This window comes from Ovis aries, chromosome 7 (genome assembly GCF_016772045.2).
Source record: "Ovis aries strain OAR_USU_Benz2616 breed Rambouillet chromosome 7, ARS-UI_Ramb_v3.0, whole genome shotgun sequence".
Taxonomy (NCBI): Eukaryota; Metazoa; Chordata; class Mammalia; order Artiodactyla; family Bovidae; genus Ovis; species Ovis aries.
The window spans coordinates 58,196,586-58,214,647 of NC_056060.1; the positions used below are offsets into that span (position 1 = coordinate 58,196,586).

Genomic DNA, 18,062 nt, shown 5'->3' on the forward strand with positions numbered 1-18,062 from the left:
TGGACATCACCAGATGGTCAACACTGAAATCAGATTGATTCTATTCTTTGTAGGCAAAGATGGAGAAGCTCTATACAGTCAGCAAAAACAAGACCAGGAGCTGACTGTGGCTCAGATCATGAACTCCTTATTGACAAATTCAGACTGAAATGGAAGAAAGTAGGGAAAACCACTAGACCATTCAGGTATGACCTAAATCAAATCCCTTATGACTATACAGTGGAAGTGAGAAATATATTTAAGGGACTAAATCTGATAGACAGAGTGGTTGATGAACTATGGACGGAGGTTTGTGATATTGTACAGGAGACAGGGATCAAGACCATCCCCATGGAAAAGAAATGCAAAAAGGCAAAATGGTTGTCTGAGGAGGGCTTACAAATAGCTGAGAAAAGAAAAGTGAAAGGCAAAGGAGAAAAGGAAAGATATGCCAATTTTAATGCTGAGTTCCAAAAAAACAGCAAGGAAAGATAATAAAGCCTTCTTCAATGATCAATGCAAAGAAATAGAGGAAAGCAATAGACTGGAAAAGACTAAAGATTGCTTCAAGAAAATTAGAGATAGCATGGGAACATTTCATGCAAAGATGGGCACAATCAAGGATAGAAATGGTAGGGATCTAAAAGATGCAGAAGATATTAAGAAGAGATGGCAAGAATATACAGAAGAACTATACAAAAAATATCTTCACAACTCAGATAATCACGATGGTGTGATCATTCACCTAGAGCCAGACATCCTGGAATGTGAAGTCAAGTGGGTCTTAGGAAGCATCACTATGCACAAAGCTAGTAGAGGTGATGAAATTCCAGTTGAGCTATTTGAAATCCTAAAAGATGATGCTGTGAAAGTGCTGCATTCAATATGGAAAACTCAGCAGTGGCCACAGAACTGGAAAAGGTCAGTTTTCATCCAATCCCAAAGAAATGCAATGCCAAAGAATGCTCAAACTACTGCACAATTGCACTCATCTCACATGCGAGCAAAGTAATGCTCAAAATTCTCCAACACAGGCTTCAACAGTACATGAACCATGAACCTCCAGATGTTCAAGCTGGATTTAGAAAAGGCAGAGGAAACAGTGTTCAAATTGCCAACATCCACTGGATCATCAAAAAAGCAAGAGAGTTCCAGAAAAACATCTACTTCTGCTTCATTGACTATGCCAAAGCCTTTGACTGTGTGGATCACAACAAACTGTGGAAAATTCTTAAAGAGATGGGAATACCAGGCCACCTGACCTGTCTCCTGAGAAATCTGTATGCAGCTTAGGAAGCAACATAGTAGAACTGGACATGGAACAACAGACTGGTTCCAAATAGGGAAAGGAGCACATCAAGGCTGTATATTGTCACCCTGCTTATTTAACTTATATGCAGAGTATATCATGAGAAATGCTGGGCTCAATGAAGCACAAGCTGGATCAAGATTGCTGGGAGAAATATCAGTAACCTCAGATATGCAGATGATACCACCCTTATGGCAGAAAGTGAAGAGGAACTAAAAAGCCTCTTGATGAAAGTGAAAGAGGAGAGTGAAAAAGTTGGCTTAAAGCTCAACATTCAGAAAACGAAGATCATGGCATCTGGTCCCATCACTTCATGGGAAATAGATGGGCAAACAGTGGAAACAGTGTCAGACTTCATTTTTGGGGGCTCCAAAATTACTGCAGATGGTGACTGCAGCCATGAAATTAAAAGACGCTTACTCCTTGGAAGAAAAGTTATGACCAACCTAGATAGTATATTCAAAAGCAGAGACATTACTTTGCCGACTAACGTCCGTCTAGTCAAGGCTATGGTTTTTCCAGTGGTCATGTATGGATGTGAGAGTTGGACTGTGAAGAAGGCTGAGCACCGAAGAATTGATGCTTTTGAACTGTGGTGTTGGAGAAGACTCTTGAGAGTCCCTTGGACTGCAAGGAGATCCAAGCAGTCCATTCTAAAGGAGATCAGCCCTGGGTGTTCTTTGGAAGGAATGATGCCAAAGCTGAAGCTCCAGTACTTGGCCACCTCATGCGAAGAGTTGACTCATTGGAAAAGACTCTGATGCTGGGAGGGATTGGGGGCAGGAGGAGAAGGCGATAACTGAGGATGAGATGGCTGGATGGCATCATGGACTCGATGGACGTGAGTCTGAGTGAGCTCTGGGAGATGGTAATGGACAGGGAGGCCTGGCGTGCTGCGATTCATGGGGTCGCAAAGAGTCAGACACGACTGAGTGACTGAACTGACCTGAACAGAGTACATCATGAGAAATGCTGGACTGGATGAAGCACTAGCTGGAATCAAGGTTGGTGGGAGAAATATCAAATACCTCAGATATGCAGATGACACCACCCTTATGGCAGAAATTGAAGAGGAACTAAAGAGCCTTTTGATGAAAATGAAAGTGGAGAGTGAAAAAGTTGGCTTAAAACTCAACATTCAGAAAACAAAGATCATGGCATCCAGTCCCATTCAGTTCAGTTCAGTTGCTCAGTCGTGTCCGACTCTTTGTGACCCCATGAATTGCAGCACTCCAGGCCTCTCTGTCCATCACCAACTCCTGGAGTTTACCCAAACTCATGTCCATTGAGTTGGTGATGCCATCCAGCCATCTCATCCTCTGTCTTCCCCTTCTCCTCCTGCCCTCAATCCCTCCCAGCATCTGAGTCTTTTACTTCACAGCAAATAGATGGGGAAACAATGGAAACAGTGACAGACTATTTGGGCTCCAAAATCACTGCAGATGGTGACTGTAACCATGAAATTAAAAGACAATTGCTTCTTGGAAGAAAAGTTATGACCAACCTAGACAGCATATTAAAAAGCAGAGACATTACTTTACCAACAAAGGTCCATCTAGTCAAAGCTATAGTTTTTCCAGTAGTCATGCATGGATGTGAGAGTTGGACTATAAAGAAAGCTGAGCACTGAAGAATTGATGTTTTTGAACTGTGGTGTTGGAGAAGACTCTTGAGAGTCCTTTGGACTGCAAGGAGATCCAACCAGTCCATCCTAAAGGAGATCAGACCTGAATACTCATTGGAAGGACTGATGCTGAAGCTGAAACTCCAATACTTTGGCCACCTCATGCAGAGAGCTGACTCATGTGAAAAGACCCTGATGCTGGGAAAGATTGAGGGTGGGAGGAGAAGGGGACGACAGAGGATGAGACGGTTGGATGGCATCACCGACTCAATGGACATGAGTTTGAGTAAACTCTCATAGCTGGTGATGGACAAGGAGGCCTGGTGTGCTGCAGTCCATGGGGTCGCAAAGATTCGGACACTACTGAGCTACTGAACTGAACCGAACTGATTGGGAGAGACCAATGTAATCACAAGGGTGTGATAAGAAGTCAAGAAGGTCAAGGGTTGTAGGACAAAGCATGACAAAAACAAAAGACGCGAGTGAAATGCTTTGAAGATGAAAAAAGGGGCCACAAGCCAAAGAATGTGAGCAGCCTCCAGGAGCTAGGAAAGGCAAGGAAATGGACTCTTCCCTACAAGCTTCCAGAAGGAATGTAGCCTCACTAACATCTTGACTTTTGGACTTCTGACTTTCAAAAAAGGGAGAGAACCAACCTGTGTTGTTTTAAACCACAAAGTTCATGGTCATTTGTTACAGTGGAAATAGAAAACTAATATGATAGGTCAAAACAATGTACCTATCATATTCAACCTAACATAAGCATGGAATGTAGAAAAGTGGAATAAAAATATCACAGGTATTTTTCATGTTATTAGTTTATTTCTACTCCTAAACATGCAAAATCAAGTGTTTTAGGAGAAATTTAAAAAAAATACTACATTTTACTTCTTAGCATTTATCTATTATGCTTAAATAGATGTATGACTGATTGATTTATCCCCAGGAGGGCTTCAGAGTCATTCTGTTTTAGAAGGGCCCAACAGTATGATCAGACCCAGGCATTCCTTGCTGATTTGGAGGCTGGTATTGATGCTAGATTAAGTGTTTTATAGCCGATCAGTAAGCTGATGAGGAAAAGGAGCAGAGGTTTGGGCAGTCATGTGTATTTGTATATGAATTAATATATGCATATGTTACTGTATATACATATGTAATTACTTAAAATGTCACATGGGAGAAAAAGTTAAGTTTTTTAGTTTAGTTGGCAAGTTAGAGGTAGTCTCCTGAAGAGGTGGATATTGGGCTGAGACTTTATGTACACAAGGTGCAGAAATCCTGTTGACAGTAGTAAGAATGGCAAATCTAATTTAAATGTAAAGTTTCAGAAGGAAAGAGAAGAGATGGGGAAATCTAAGTATTCTGACCAGAGCTGAGAGCCTGTGGGAAGAGGGAAGAATGAAGTAGAATGGGCCAACTGAATGAGAAGTTTAAACCAGGTGCTAATGGAGATCAACATGCAGATTTCTGAAGGTAGAAACGACATAAGAGAATTATTTGTGGAATCAAAGGATCGAGTATCTTAACCTGTATAAAGACCTAAAAGATTTAAAAGAAGCTTGCTCTCTGATATGCTGAACAATTACAGCATTATATTAAAAGACATGCAGGCATGAGAAAATGGAAATTCTTTTTATTTATTTATTTGGCCTTGGGGCTGGTCGGATCTTTGTTTCCTGATCAGGAATTGAACCCAGGCCCTCAGCAATGAAAATGTGGAATCCTAACCAATGGACCATCATGACATTCACTATAAATTCTTTTAAATGTTTGCTATGTGTAAGCCAAACAAACTCAGTATTAACATGGAATTAAACACTATTCCTAGCACACAGGAAAATAGAAAATTTTGTATTACTTTTCCTTATGGCTGGATGGCATCACCGACTCAATGGATGTGAGTTTGAGTGAACTCTGGGAGATGGTGATGGACAGGAAAGCCTGGCGTGCTGCGATTCATGGGGTCGCAAAGAGTCGGATACAACTGAGTGACTGAACTGAATGAGCACATTGAATGTGTACTGGGCTTCAATACCTTGTTGAGAAGAAAAGCTTACCAGTCACCATACATCCATGTAAGCCAATCAGAAGCGCAGCACTGTGGTACAAGGGTAGGGGGGTATAGATTACATCATCCCCTGTAACCTCGGAGGCAAGAGCAAGGCCAATTCCGTACCAAATGCGTCGATGATTGATCTTTGCAGCTTTCGGGAGACCTGCATAAAGGTACAAGAGAAGCATGTGTGAATCAAGAATGGTCATTCACAGACACATGATCTGGGAGAGAGATGTGTCTTAGGAAGATTCATCATCTAGTGATTAGAAGACTGCATTTGGTGAGACCAGAAGTTCACAGTTTTTTCTGTAAAGGACCAGATGGTAAACATTTTAGGTTTTGCAGGGCCATAAGTCTCTATTGCAACTACTCAACTCTGCTATTATAGCTGAAAGCAGCTAAACACAAAAAGTAATGAACTTGGCCCTGTGGACATGGAACTTTATTTACAGAACTTGTGGTGGTGTGGTGTTCGTGACCCTCAGGCTATGGTTTGCTGACCCCTGAGTTAGCTGGTTATTAGAGTGGTAAGATGAGGAAAAACGAGTGACTGTCTATTGAATTTCTGATTTGGGTCTACCATCTTGCTAAGCATCCTTGGAGGACAGGGGTTTGAACTGTCTGGGGTCACTATATGAGGATTTTTTCAGTGGTGAACACACCCATGGTTGGTTGAATCCATGGATGAAAAATCGCAGATGCGGAAGAACCTATATGGAGGGCCTTCTATGAGTTATGTGTAGATCTTCTGCTGTGTGGACCCTCGTATTGTTCAAGGGTCAACTGTATTGCCAAGTTTTCACTCAATGCTCATAATGAATGATATAAGTAGAATTATGTTCTCTGGTTCACAGATGAGAAGACTGAGAATCAGAGAGATTTCATAGCCCATCCATCCTATCTCTTTCCTTCATAGCCACTTCTATGAATTTCTCACATACTCTTTTAGAGTTTTTTATGTAAATATAGGCTCATTTGCTTCTATGTTCTTGCCCTTTCCCCCAATTAAAAAAAAAAGCATACTATTCTGCACTTCCCCTCTTCACTAACAAAGTATTTTTAAGTTCTGTCCATATTTGTATGTAGAAATTTCCCTTATTTTTTCATCCACTTATTTTCTCTGCATTTACTCCTTTGTGTGTGTGTTTTATAGTTTATTTACACTATTTTGCAATTTCAAATGACGCTGGTCCACATGTGGAAAAACCTGGTCCACACGGCACTTCACACTGTGAATGACGCTCCATCTGTAAGATAAATTTGTCGATGTGAGACTGCTGGGCCAAAAGGTATCAGACCTTGTAATTTTGATAGACACTGCCACTTTGCCAGTTATTAGGGCTGTCCCCATTGACTCCCCCATCAGTAATACAGGAGTGCACCTGTTTCCTCATAGCCCTTCAAAAACGTCCTTTCAAATGTTGACATTTTTGCCAATCTGAAAGGTGAAAAAATGGTATCTCAGTATATTTTTAGTACACTAATTACATTTGTATTTGGAAAATTCTGAAAGAGATGGGAATACTAGACCACCTGACCTGGCTCTTGAGAAATCTGTATGCAGGTCAGGAAGCAACAGTTAGAACTGGACATGGAAAACAGACTGGTTCCAAATAGGAAAAGGAGTACGTCAAGGCTGTATATTGTCACCCTGCTCACTTAACTTCTATGCAGAGTACATCATGAGAAATGCTGGACTGGAAGAAACACAAGCTGGAATCAAGATTGCCGGCAGAAATATCAATAACCTCAGATATGCAGATTACACCACCCTTATGGCAGAAAGTGAAGAGGAGCTAAAATGCCTCTTGATGAAAGTGAAAGAGGAGAGTGAAAAAGTTGGCTTAAAGCTCAACATTCAGAAAACGAAGATTATGGCATCTGGTCCCATCATTTCATGGGAAATAGATGGGCAAACAGTAGAAAAGTGTCAGACTTTATTTTGGGGGGCTCCAAAATCACTGCAGATGGTGACTGCAGCCATGAAATTAAAAGACGCTTACTCCTTGGAAGAAAAGTTATGACCAACCTAGATAGTATATTCAAAAGCAGAGACATTACTTTGCCGAATAAGGTCCGTCTAGTCAAGGCTATGGTTTTTCCAGTAGTCATGTATGGATGTGAGAGTTGGACTGTGAAGGAGGCTGAGCACCGAATAATTGATGCTTTTGAACTGTGGTGTTGGAGAAGACTCTTGAGGGTCCCTTGGACTGCAAGGAGATCCAACCAGTCCATTCTGAAGGAGATCAACCCTGGGATTTCTTTGGAAGGAATGATGCTAAAGCTGATGCTCCAGTACTTTGGCCACCTCATGCGAAGAGTTGACTCATTGGAAAAGACTCTGACGCTGGGAGAGATTGGGGGCAGGAGGAGAAGGGGCCGACCCAGGATGAGATGGCTGGATGGCATCACGGTCTCGATGGACGTGAGTCTGAGTGAGCTCTGGGAGATGGTGATGGACAGGGAGGCCTGGTGTGCTGCAATTCATGGGGTCGCAAAGAGTCAGACACGACTGACCGACTGAACTGAACTGAATTGAACTATAATTTATGTAGATTTTTTTATAAGACTCAATTGAAAGAGTATGCTTATATTGTTGCCCATGGGAGTCAGTTTAGTTGGGGAGGCCATGAAGTCATTGCACAGCGGATGAGTCTAGAGTTTAAAACCAGAGTGGGTCAATTGGCTTTGTGAAGAGAAAGGCAATTCTGTTTAGATTAAGATGCCTCAATATTTGATGGTATTGCCTAAATAAAAGCAATTTGTTAGAAGGCAAAGCAGTATGACTGGCAAACTACCATCATTGTAAACACAGTTCACAGTTGATGGTCTTTGATGTCATGAGTATTAATGCTCCATTCTATACTAATAATGAGAAACAGAAGAAAGAATCAACAAATCAATTGTAGTCACCTTGAAAAAAAATTATCCAGATAGTAAAAACTCAGAATTATATTTTTTAAAACAGAAACACACATCTTTTGTGGTGTTAAGCACTTTCAGAAAACTTCCTGATATAAACTTTTGTATTAGTGAAGAAATAATATTTGGTAACTATTATATAATTTTGTGCTAATGACTGCCTTTGAGGCACAGGGAAAACATGTTGTTCTCTAAAGGAATTCTTTTTATTAATGTTTATACTAGTAACTTCCAGTATATAATCATAAGGGATTTGATTTAGGTCATACCTGAATGGTCTAGTGGTTTTCCCTACTTTCTTCAATTTCAGTCTGAATTTGGCAATAAGGAGTTCATGATCTGAGCCACAGCCAGCTCCCAGTCTTATTTTTGCTGACTGTATAGAGCTTCTCCAACTTTGCCTGCAAAGAATATAATCAATCTGATTTCGGTGTTGACCATCTGGTGATGTCCATGAGTAGAGTCTTCTCTTGTGTTGTTGGAAGAGAGTGTTTGCTATGACCAGTGCGTTCTCTTGGCAAAACTCTGTTAGCCTTTGCCCTGCTTCATTCTGCATTCCAAGGCCAAATTTGCCTGTTACTCCAGGTATTTCTTGACTTTCTACTTTTGCATTCCAGTCCACTATAATGAAAAGGACATATTTTTTTGGGTGTTAGTTCTAGAAGTTCTTGTAGGTCTTCATAGAACCATTCAACTTCTGCTTCTTCAGCTTCTTACTGGCTGGGGCATAGACTTGGATTACTGTGATACTGAATGGTCTGCCTTGGAAACGAACAGAGATCATTCTGTCGTTTTTGAGATTGCATCCAAGTACTGCATTTCAGATTCTTTTGTTGACCATGATGGCTACTCCATTTCTTCTGAGGGATTCCTGCCCACAATAGTAGATATAATGGTCATCTGAGTTAAATTCACGCATTCTAGTCCATTTTAGTTTGCTGATTCCTAGAATGTTGACGTTTACTCTTGCCATCTCCTGTTTGACCACTTCCAATTTGCCTTGATTCATGGACCTAACGTTCCAGGTTCCTATGCAATATTGCTCTTTACAGCATTGGATCTTGCTTCTACCACCAGTCATATCCACAACTGGGTGTTGTTTTTGCTTTGGCTCCATCCCTTCATTCTTTCTGGAGTTATCACAATAAACTGTGGAAGATTATGAAAGAGATGGGAATACCAGAACACCTGACCTGCCTCTTGAGAAACCTGTATGCAGGTCAGGAAGCAACAGTTAGAACTGGACACGGAACAACAGACTGTTCCAAATAGGAAAAGGAGTATATCAAGGCTGTATATTGTCACCCTGCTTATTTAACTTATACACAGAGTACATAATGAGAAACGCTGGGCTGGAAGAAGCACAAGCTGGAATCATGATTGCCAGGAGAAATATCAATAACCTCAGATATGCAGGTGACACCACCCTGATGGCAGAAAGTGAAGAGGAACTAAAAAGCCTCTTGATGAAAGTGGAAGAGGAGAGTGAAAAAGTTGGCTTAAAGCTCAACATTCAGAAAACGAAGATCATGGCATCTGGTCCCATCACTTCATGGGAAATAGATGGGCAAACAGTGGAAACAGTGTCAGACTTTATTTTTGGGGGCTCCAAAATCACTGCAGATGGTGATTACAGCCATGAAATTAAAAGACGCTTACTCCTTGGAAGGAAAGTTATCACCAACCTAGATAGCATATTAAAAAGCAGAGACATTACTTTGCCAACAAAAGTCCATCTAGTCAAGGCTATGGTTTTTCCTGTGGTCATGTATGGATGTGAGAATTGGACTGTGAAGGAGGCTGAGCGCCGAAGAATTGATGCTTTTGAACTGTGGTGTTGGAGAAGACTCTTGAGAGTCCCTTGGACTGCAAGGAGATCCAAGCAGTCCATCCTAAAGGAGATCAGTCCTGGGTGTTCATTGGAAGGACTGATGCTAAAGCTGCAACTCCAATACCCTGGCTACCTCATGCAAAGAGTTGACTCATTGGAAAAGACTCTAATGCTGGGAGGGATTGGGGGCAGGAGGAGAAGGGGACAACAGAGGATGAGATGGCTGAATGGTATCACCGACTCGATGGACATAAGTTTGGGTGAACTCCAGGAGTTGGTGATGGACAGGGAGGCCTGGTGTGCTGCGATTCATGGGGTCGCAAAGAGTTGGACATGACTGAGCGACTGAACTGAACTGAATACTAGTAACTTGGCAGATATTTTATTCAGAGATAAGAAGAAAGGTAAAATAAACATCAAGCCAATTATATTCCAATTAATCTAAATTCTGAATTATGGGATTGGATGAAAGAGTGCTTAATCTCTTTTTCACCTAAGATGGGTTTTATACTTCATTGCAAAACCTGCAGTTGTGAACAAGTTCTGTGCTTATCTATTTAGTATTAAGACTAGAACTTCCAGTCACTAGTTAAGGGCTTGTTTTACCTCAGTTACTTCCCAAATCAAAGTTTACAGTTTAGTTTTACTATTCTATTGAGAAATGAGGGTATAAGTTCCATATATTGAGGTAGTTCTGGATGTAGTGGAAGCATCTGGTTAAACCATGTCATCCTACCATTCTGCTGACATGGTGAAATAGAACTGTTGACAAACAAAAGAACGATAGCTATTATGCTCTCGAGATTAGCTTTAATAGGTCATCCCAAGATACCCCTCCTCATAAGGCTCAAAGTAACCCTTATCTCTAATGTTTGATTATTTTACAAGGAGAATGCATGCTATAATTATCTGCTTGAATTAAAATTTTAACCGAATGACTCACATATTCAACTTCCCAATATTATTAAGAATAATTAGGATGCTGGGGGTAGCTTCCTATCCTTTCTTAAATGTATCTCTCAGTCTTCATATGATTACATTTTGGTAACATTTTCCCTGACCTTGAATAGGCAGACACCAAATAGCTATCAGATGGATGAACTAGGAGGTATTCTGGCAGAGAGGTCAGTTGTGTGAGCTGTGGAGTCAGCCTAGCAAAGTGAAGCCTGACACTTCTACTTCCTATCATGGGAAGTTCTTAAACTCTCTAGGCATCAGTTTCTGAATCTGTAAAACAGGAATAAGAGTAGTACCTGTCTTAAGAGCGGTGGGAGAAATGTATGAACACCACAGAGCTCCTAGAAGAGCACCTAATACATCTATCTACCTTTAATGTCGCCTGTTCCACACAGCAGTGTTTCAGTAATATGACAGTTGGCAGTGTTTTCTCTTAGCGGCTTATGTAAAACAATAGTACAGCTTACACCAAAGGTGTAAGACATCCTAGATTTGATGAAATATACCATTTTAGGCCCTGAGCTAAGAGCCATTCTACACCCACAGAACCAAACAGCTTCAAGTCATTGTTGCATGGAAAGATAGTGATCAAAATGTTCGTACAAATATAACCCCATTATTGTTCTACAGTCTTCTTGGTGGTTCACTTATAATTGGTTATACATTATATATGGATGCTGGACAGAGTATAATCAAAATGTAGCGATCATTAAAAAAATTCCAAAACCTGTTCAGTGCCAAATCTTAATCAAAAAGCAACAATCATTTTGAAAAAAATCCTAACAACCTATTCAGTGCCAAATCTTATCATCACCCTAATTATTTTTGTAGTTCTTGGTTAATCTCTCTACCTGTTCTATACACCAACTGGGGGAAGTATGCATACCTTAGAGAAACCCAAATGTTTTCTTATGCTATGGAACAAGATCATACTTCCCACAGGCAATGAGCTAAATCCCCTGAAGTATTAGTTATCTGATAAGCTTTGCCAAAGAAAGAGAGCATTTAAAAATCTAACCCAACATTTAACTCTTTCAGGATAGGTCCATTGCTTTGAGAATCCTCTATTTTTTACCTGTGGTTCCAGAAGTATAAATATATAAGGCAGGAGTGGAAAAGGTAACTTCCGACCTCCAGGATTCTGGGACAGGTTCACTTGACACTTCATCCACTTTGTCTAAGAAAGAGTTGACCCCATCTGTGTTAGAAGTTCTGCTCACATAATAGACAGCCACATCATCTTTCTTCAAGCTTGGCAGCACCTCTTCAACAGCGGCTTGTAGTTCTTAATTTAATAAGAGAAAAAAATCCAAACAAACTAAATTAGTTCATTTAAGCTCTATTAGTGCAATACATTTTGTACTGATTTTGTTTCCACTAAGTGTTGTTAAAGCATGTAGACACAGTAATGTTTATAGTTATGTATTTTTAACATGGAATTTACCACATCTAAAAATATCACAAGATCCCAATATTTATGGGAAGGCTGGGTTTTGATGGTTTAAAAAGTGACAGATGATTGAAATCTATACATTACATGGTAAGTGCCAACAAGCCACATAAGGGTAAAAACCAAGATTATATGTGTATGACTTATATGCATATCTGATATATATATATATATATATATATATATATATATATATATATATATATCTCAAAACACTTCAGAAATGAATTTAGTTATTCCCAATGTATGCCCCACAGGACCAGAGATTTTAAAAAAAGAAAATTTTAAGGAAAAAGAGAAATGAAAAGAAGGGAACCATGCTACTAAAAGGATAAGAGACGCTAACTTTATGTAACACATTTTAAAAATATCAGCAACAAGTAGTTCTACTAGGAAGGTTCAGCTGATCTGAGACATAAGCTCCAAATTTCATAAGCACATTATCCGACCTAAGAAAAAAAGGACTGATTAGCATGTTTTTCAAACTCTGAGTCACAATACAGCAGTGGATTGTTAAAATAATTTAAAGTGATGATTATTCTAAAAAATAAAATAGAAAGTATATCATACATAGGAAGAGGTAAGGTTTTTTTTTTTTTTTTTTTTTTTGTTTCAGGTGTGTGAGTGTGTGAGTGCTGAGCTACACACAAATGTAGTTTTCATAGGGGTCAAGGTAAAACATTTTAAAGGCATTGATGTAATGTGTAAACCACATTTCTGGCTTGTTACTTGAATTTTTATACCATTTAAAATTTTATTTTAAATTTTAAATCATAAGATGAGATGCTCCTTAAGCTTCTTTGTCTTGAATTGTGATAACTGAAGTGAATAGGCTTATTCTTAATAGGAAGGTGACTCAATATCCCAGGGAATTACCTTAGGGAGGCTATATCTGATTCATATTTCAAGCTTTGTTTTTCAGATATTTATGTATGATGTCTCCATCAAGACATGAGATAGCATCTGGATAGATGCATTTAAAAAGTTAAAAAGTTTTGTAACCAAAGCAGTCATGCACCTGATAAATATAAATGAAATCGTACAAAAGAGTTTATAATACAAGTCAGTATGCCCTTATCTCACAAATAAACCTGCTGCCTGGAGGCAGGGACTTTTAGGGGTTTTTTTTTTTAGCTGTTTCTTCTAGCAGTCAGTTCTTCATCACCAAATTACATACTTTCCCTGCTACCTCGTGACTTACCATTTTTGAAACCCACCCCCATTCCCCCCTTGTTCACCCCCAACAGATATTATTTTCACTTTATGTTGTCAGGGTTAATGGTATTTTTAATCTATTCTGAGACTATAATTCTGTCTTTCTAGCTTTGTCTATGTGTTGACTCTAGATTCTAGAACAAATAATCAGGATTGACAAGATTATGACAATGTAATTATTTCAAATATGACTGTAGAGCCAAGTAACACACTATAATCATCTTTCCTTTCTTGAACAGTTTTCTCCTGGAGTGTCTACTGGCTATCATTCCTTAATGTACTATTTGTCTCAGTTCTTTTTTAACCTCCATCAGATCAGCTTATTCCTTTTGATGCTCTCTTCCCCTCTTTCATTTTGAATGGTTGCTCTTTAGTTCTTCAGTATTTCGAGAAGATCATCAGAAATATTACTGTTGTAAAAACAGTAACTGGCTTGCTAAGGTCCCTTGCCAGTGCCGTGGTTCAGATTCTCATTATTTCCTACTGAAACTGTCACAACAGCTTCTTGACCGATCTTGCCTCTAACCTCTCCCTGCTTCCAGTATCCGTGACACCACTGCCCGACTTCTTGTTCCTGCCTTGTTTAAAATCCTTCAGTGGTTGCTTATCCCTTGTGATAGAATCTTTCTAATGCAGCGGATGGTTCTAAGGTTCTTCTCAGCCTACATCACTCGCCCCAATTTTTCTGATGTCATCTTCTTAACTATCCTTGTCCCCTTTCCTCTAACCACACTGATTTATCTGAAGTGAATGGAGCTATAATTCTCACATCTTACCACCTTTGTCCAGGTGGTTTCATCTGCTTGGAACGCCCTCCTGCCCCCAGCCCCTGGTCACTGGAAAAACTTCTGTTCATCTTTTAAAACAGTCTCATTGCTTTTAACTCTGTGGTCCTCCCACAGGAGTTTGCATTATACGGTTAGCAGTTGTTTAGTGTGTAGTGTGACACACTTCACTTCTTTTTCTCCTCTATTTGGCAGTGAAAACTTTGAGGTGAAGGGATTATAACTTGAGCATCTTGGCCCTGCCGTAAGTGCTTAACAAGTGTTTACAGCTGAAAGAATCTACACAAAATATTGTATTACTCACTGGGGAAGAGACAGAGGAATAAGCGAAAGCTGTTGACGTTCAAGGATTTAGATATTGCAATACTGTGAGTTGATAAATCTCCAGTCAAATGCAAAATTAAATCATTTTTGTGATAGAGGTATGTCTTACATCCAAGTGAAGGACACGAAAGTAAATTAAAAACAAAACATAACTACTATTGCTACTTAAAGAATTACGAAATCTCTCTCCCTCCTTCTCTTCTACCCGAGACTGAGCCTATTTAGTTAAATAGTGTGTTCATAAATTACCTGGATTATTTCTTATTCCTCTCCTCTCTCTCTCCCAACAGTTATTTGACATCTATTTAAAGTGTGTTTCCTGTGTGCACGGTTCTCAGCACTGGAAGCAACAGTGTGTATGGCAGATACTGTTTTCACAGAGCCCAGGTCTAAGGGGGAGGAATCAAGAAATAATCCATTAAAATAAGGTGTCATAGGTGGTGTTTTGGAAGCACGGAGGAGGGGCACGAAAACAACCCAGAGGAAGTGTTATCTCAACTGAGACCTGAAGGGTGAGTAGGAGTTGGCAAGATGAAGCCCCACTGAGATGGACTGAGCCTGTTTGTAGCCAAGGGACAGCTTATGTAAAGACCCACCGGCAAACAAGTGAGCATTAGTCACTCAGTCGAGTCTGACTCTTTGTGACCCCAATGGACTATAGCCTGTCAGCCTTCTCTGTCATGGGATTCCCCAGGCAAGAATACTGGAGTGGATAGTCATTCCCTTCTCCAGAGGATCTTTCTGACCCAGGAACTGAAACTGGGTCTCCTGTGCTGCAGACAGATTCCTTACTGTCTGAGCCACCAGGGAAGCCCAGAGGCAAACAGCAGGTTGCCAGAGCAGCTCAAAGAGGCTAAAGCTGACTGCAACGTAGAATGAGAGGGAAAAATGTTGGAAGAAGAAACTGGATGTAGGTGGGGACCAGGTCTCTGGCTTACATCAGGTACATGGGTTGGAGAAGGCAAGGACCAGAGGTGGGGAGGCCATTTGGTAGATCAAACTTTGCATTAAGGTAGCCACAGAGCCTAGAGAGAAGTAGATGCATTTAAGAGATGTTTGGGAGGTAGAACAGACAAGATTTGATAAGTCTTGATGAGAGAAAAATTATAAGTCAAAAGGGACTTTAATTTTTTCCGTAATTTTTTGAAAGTAGATGTATGCAGGCATTAGTGATATATCCAAAATTAGTAGTTTCTTATATAATTTATAATTATTATATAAAATAATAATAGTAATAATAAAATAAACAGCCAACTCATTGGAAAAGACCCTGATGCTGGAAAAGATTGAAGGCAAAAGGAGAAGAGGGCAGCAGAGGGTGAGATGGTTGGATAGCATCACCTGATTCAATGGACATGAACTTGGACAAACTCCAGGAGATAGTGAGGGTCGGGGCGGCCTGGTCCATGCTTCAGTCCATGTAACAACTTAGTGACTGAACAACAACAACAGAATAATAAAGGTAAAAGGAAATGCAATTAAGCAGGTATCATGCTTGATCACAGTTCAAGTAATTTGGATAACTGGGGCTTCCGTTCCCTCATGTTTCCACTTGGTCCTCTGCCTGCTTTTGGTTTATAATCCCTGACCTTTCACAGAGGTCATCTTATCTGAAGGGAAGGCCATTGCCCCTGCCCAGCACAGTTTCTTTATCTGACCTCTGGGCTGTTGGTGTAGAATTTACGTTTGGATATTGACTTGAGGTTCCAGTGGCTCCCAATCATATCAAGGCATACCTCACATGTCCTATACTGACCTTTACTTTACCTACCTGATAAGTCCCTGATGCTGGAAAAGACTGGGGGCAGGAGGAGAAGGGGGCGTCAGAGGATGAGATGGTTGGATGGCATCACGAATTCAATGGGCATGAGTTTGAACAAACTCAGGGAGATAGTGAAGGACAGGGAAGCCTGGTGTACTGCAGTCCATGGGGTGCCAAAGAGTCAGACACAACTTAAAGACTGAACAACATATGTCCTATGGTAGCAGACATTTCCCCTTTAAACTAAAGATGCAATATTTATATAAATACATCTATACATACATATATAAACTGAGATTGGAAGGGAAATTCTGGATGTGAATGTAACTCATTAACTGTATATTTAATATTTAATGTCTTTTCTTACATCTGTTATAAATAGGACTGGCCCCCATGTTTTCTGCTTCACACAGGAATTTTTTGGGTAATTATTACTATAAATCTGCTTACTGAAGACTAAGTGAAAAGTGAAAGTGTCAGTTGTTCAGTTGTGTCCATGTGCCCATATTGTTGTATCTTTCTGTGCCCATGGACTGTAGCCCACCAGGCTCCTCTGGCTATGGAATTTCCCAAGCAAGCACACTGGAGTGGGTAGCCATTCCCTTCTCCAGGGAATCTTCCCAACCCAGGGATCAAACCTGAGTCTCCTGCATTGCAGGCAGATTCTTTACCATCTGAGTCACCAGGGAAACCCACTTAAGATAGATGTGGCAATCAACAAGGACACATAAGATCAAATAATTCTACTTGACACAGATTGAGCTCCCTGGAATTCTGAGACCTTTGTATAGGGGTCCTCTTGGGAATGATGTCTGTGGGGCTGCAATGGAGGTAGACTGGATGGAGAAAGAGATTGTGCTTCGATGCCAGCCGCACAGTGGCCTCCCTCAATTGATCCTACGGGGACTCTGGGCCCGGGATGGCCCTTCAGGCTGTCCCAAGTGAAACAAAGTGGGTTCTACCTCTGTGCCTGCCCACCAACCAGTCACTGGATGCAGATTGGGGCGGTAGTGCTTGAACTTGGGCAAAGTGGCTTCCTTCAACCAACGCCAAGTCCTGGAATGGTCCTCGGCTGACAGCTGGCAGTTGCCAATGCCTCCAGCAGCAGAGGAAGGTGTACCTCAGTCCTGGAGTGGGGAATTGGGCAGCGCATCACAGCATCCACCACACCTTTCATTCTTACTGATTAAAAATTTACAAATTTCTTTTGTGGAGGACAGTTTGTATAGTAGCTTTACATACATCACCTCACATAATTTTCCCAACAATCCTGTGTTAGAGACGATGGTAACCTTGTTTCTACAAATGAGGACAGAAGCTCAGTGAGTCTCTATATGGATCATTACTTACAAAATGAAAAGAATTATATTGGGCTTCAAGGATTACCACTTTCTAGTACTAGTGATTCAAGTTCAAGTTTCGGTAAAGGACCTTGAAATTTTGGAAGACACTGTCTACCTGACATGCTCAGTGCTCGTGAAAGCATTCGGATCTGCCTTTCAATAGTAATATGGATTATCTCTTATTTGTCTTTCTGATGAAGAGAATAACCTCAAGTTTTACGAAAAGCATGGGTATGAGAAATAGTATTCACAGAAAGTTGCCTGCACCTGAAGGGTGTACAGTAGATCTGTTCTTTCTTCATTAGCCTGAGCTGAAATCATGGATGGGTGTAGAACCCCAGAGAGCCCCCTTGGTGGCTCAGATGATAAAGAATCTGCTTGTAATGTAGGAGACAAGAGTCAGACACAATTGAGTGACTAACACTTTCACTTTCACTTATAGAATCTCAGAGAAAGCAGTACACATTTGGATGATGGAAAATCAACTGATTATAAAATCTGTACT

At 40.4% G+C, this 18,062-nt stretch overlaps 1 protein-coding gene across 1 annotated transcript in view; it reads right to left on the reverse strand.

The window, feature by feature from the left end:
• Window positions 1–18,062, reverse strand: part of SLC27A2 (solute carrier family 27 member 2) — a 52,622-nt gene that overhangs the window by 26,004 nt on the left and 8,556 nt on the right. Inside the window, exons 2-3 of the mRNA XM_027971844.3 lie at window positions 11,754–11,963; window positions 4,970–5,128 (exon numbers count right to left, since the gene is read on the reverse strand). Of these exons, the coding sequence (XP_027827645.1) occupies window positions 4,970–5,128; window positions 11,754–11,963 (369 nt within the window). The remainder of the gene's footprint in view (window positions 1–4,969; window positions 5,129–11,753; window positions 11,964–18,062) is intronic.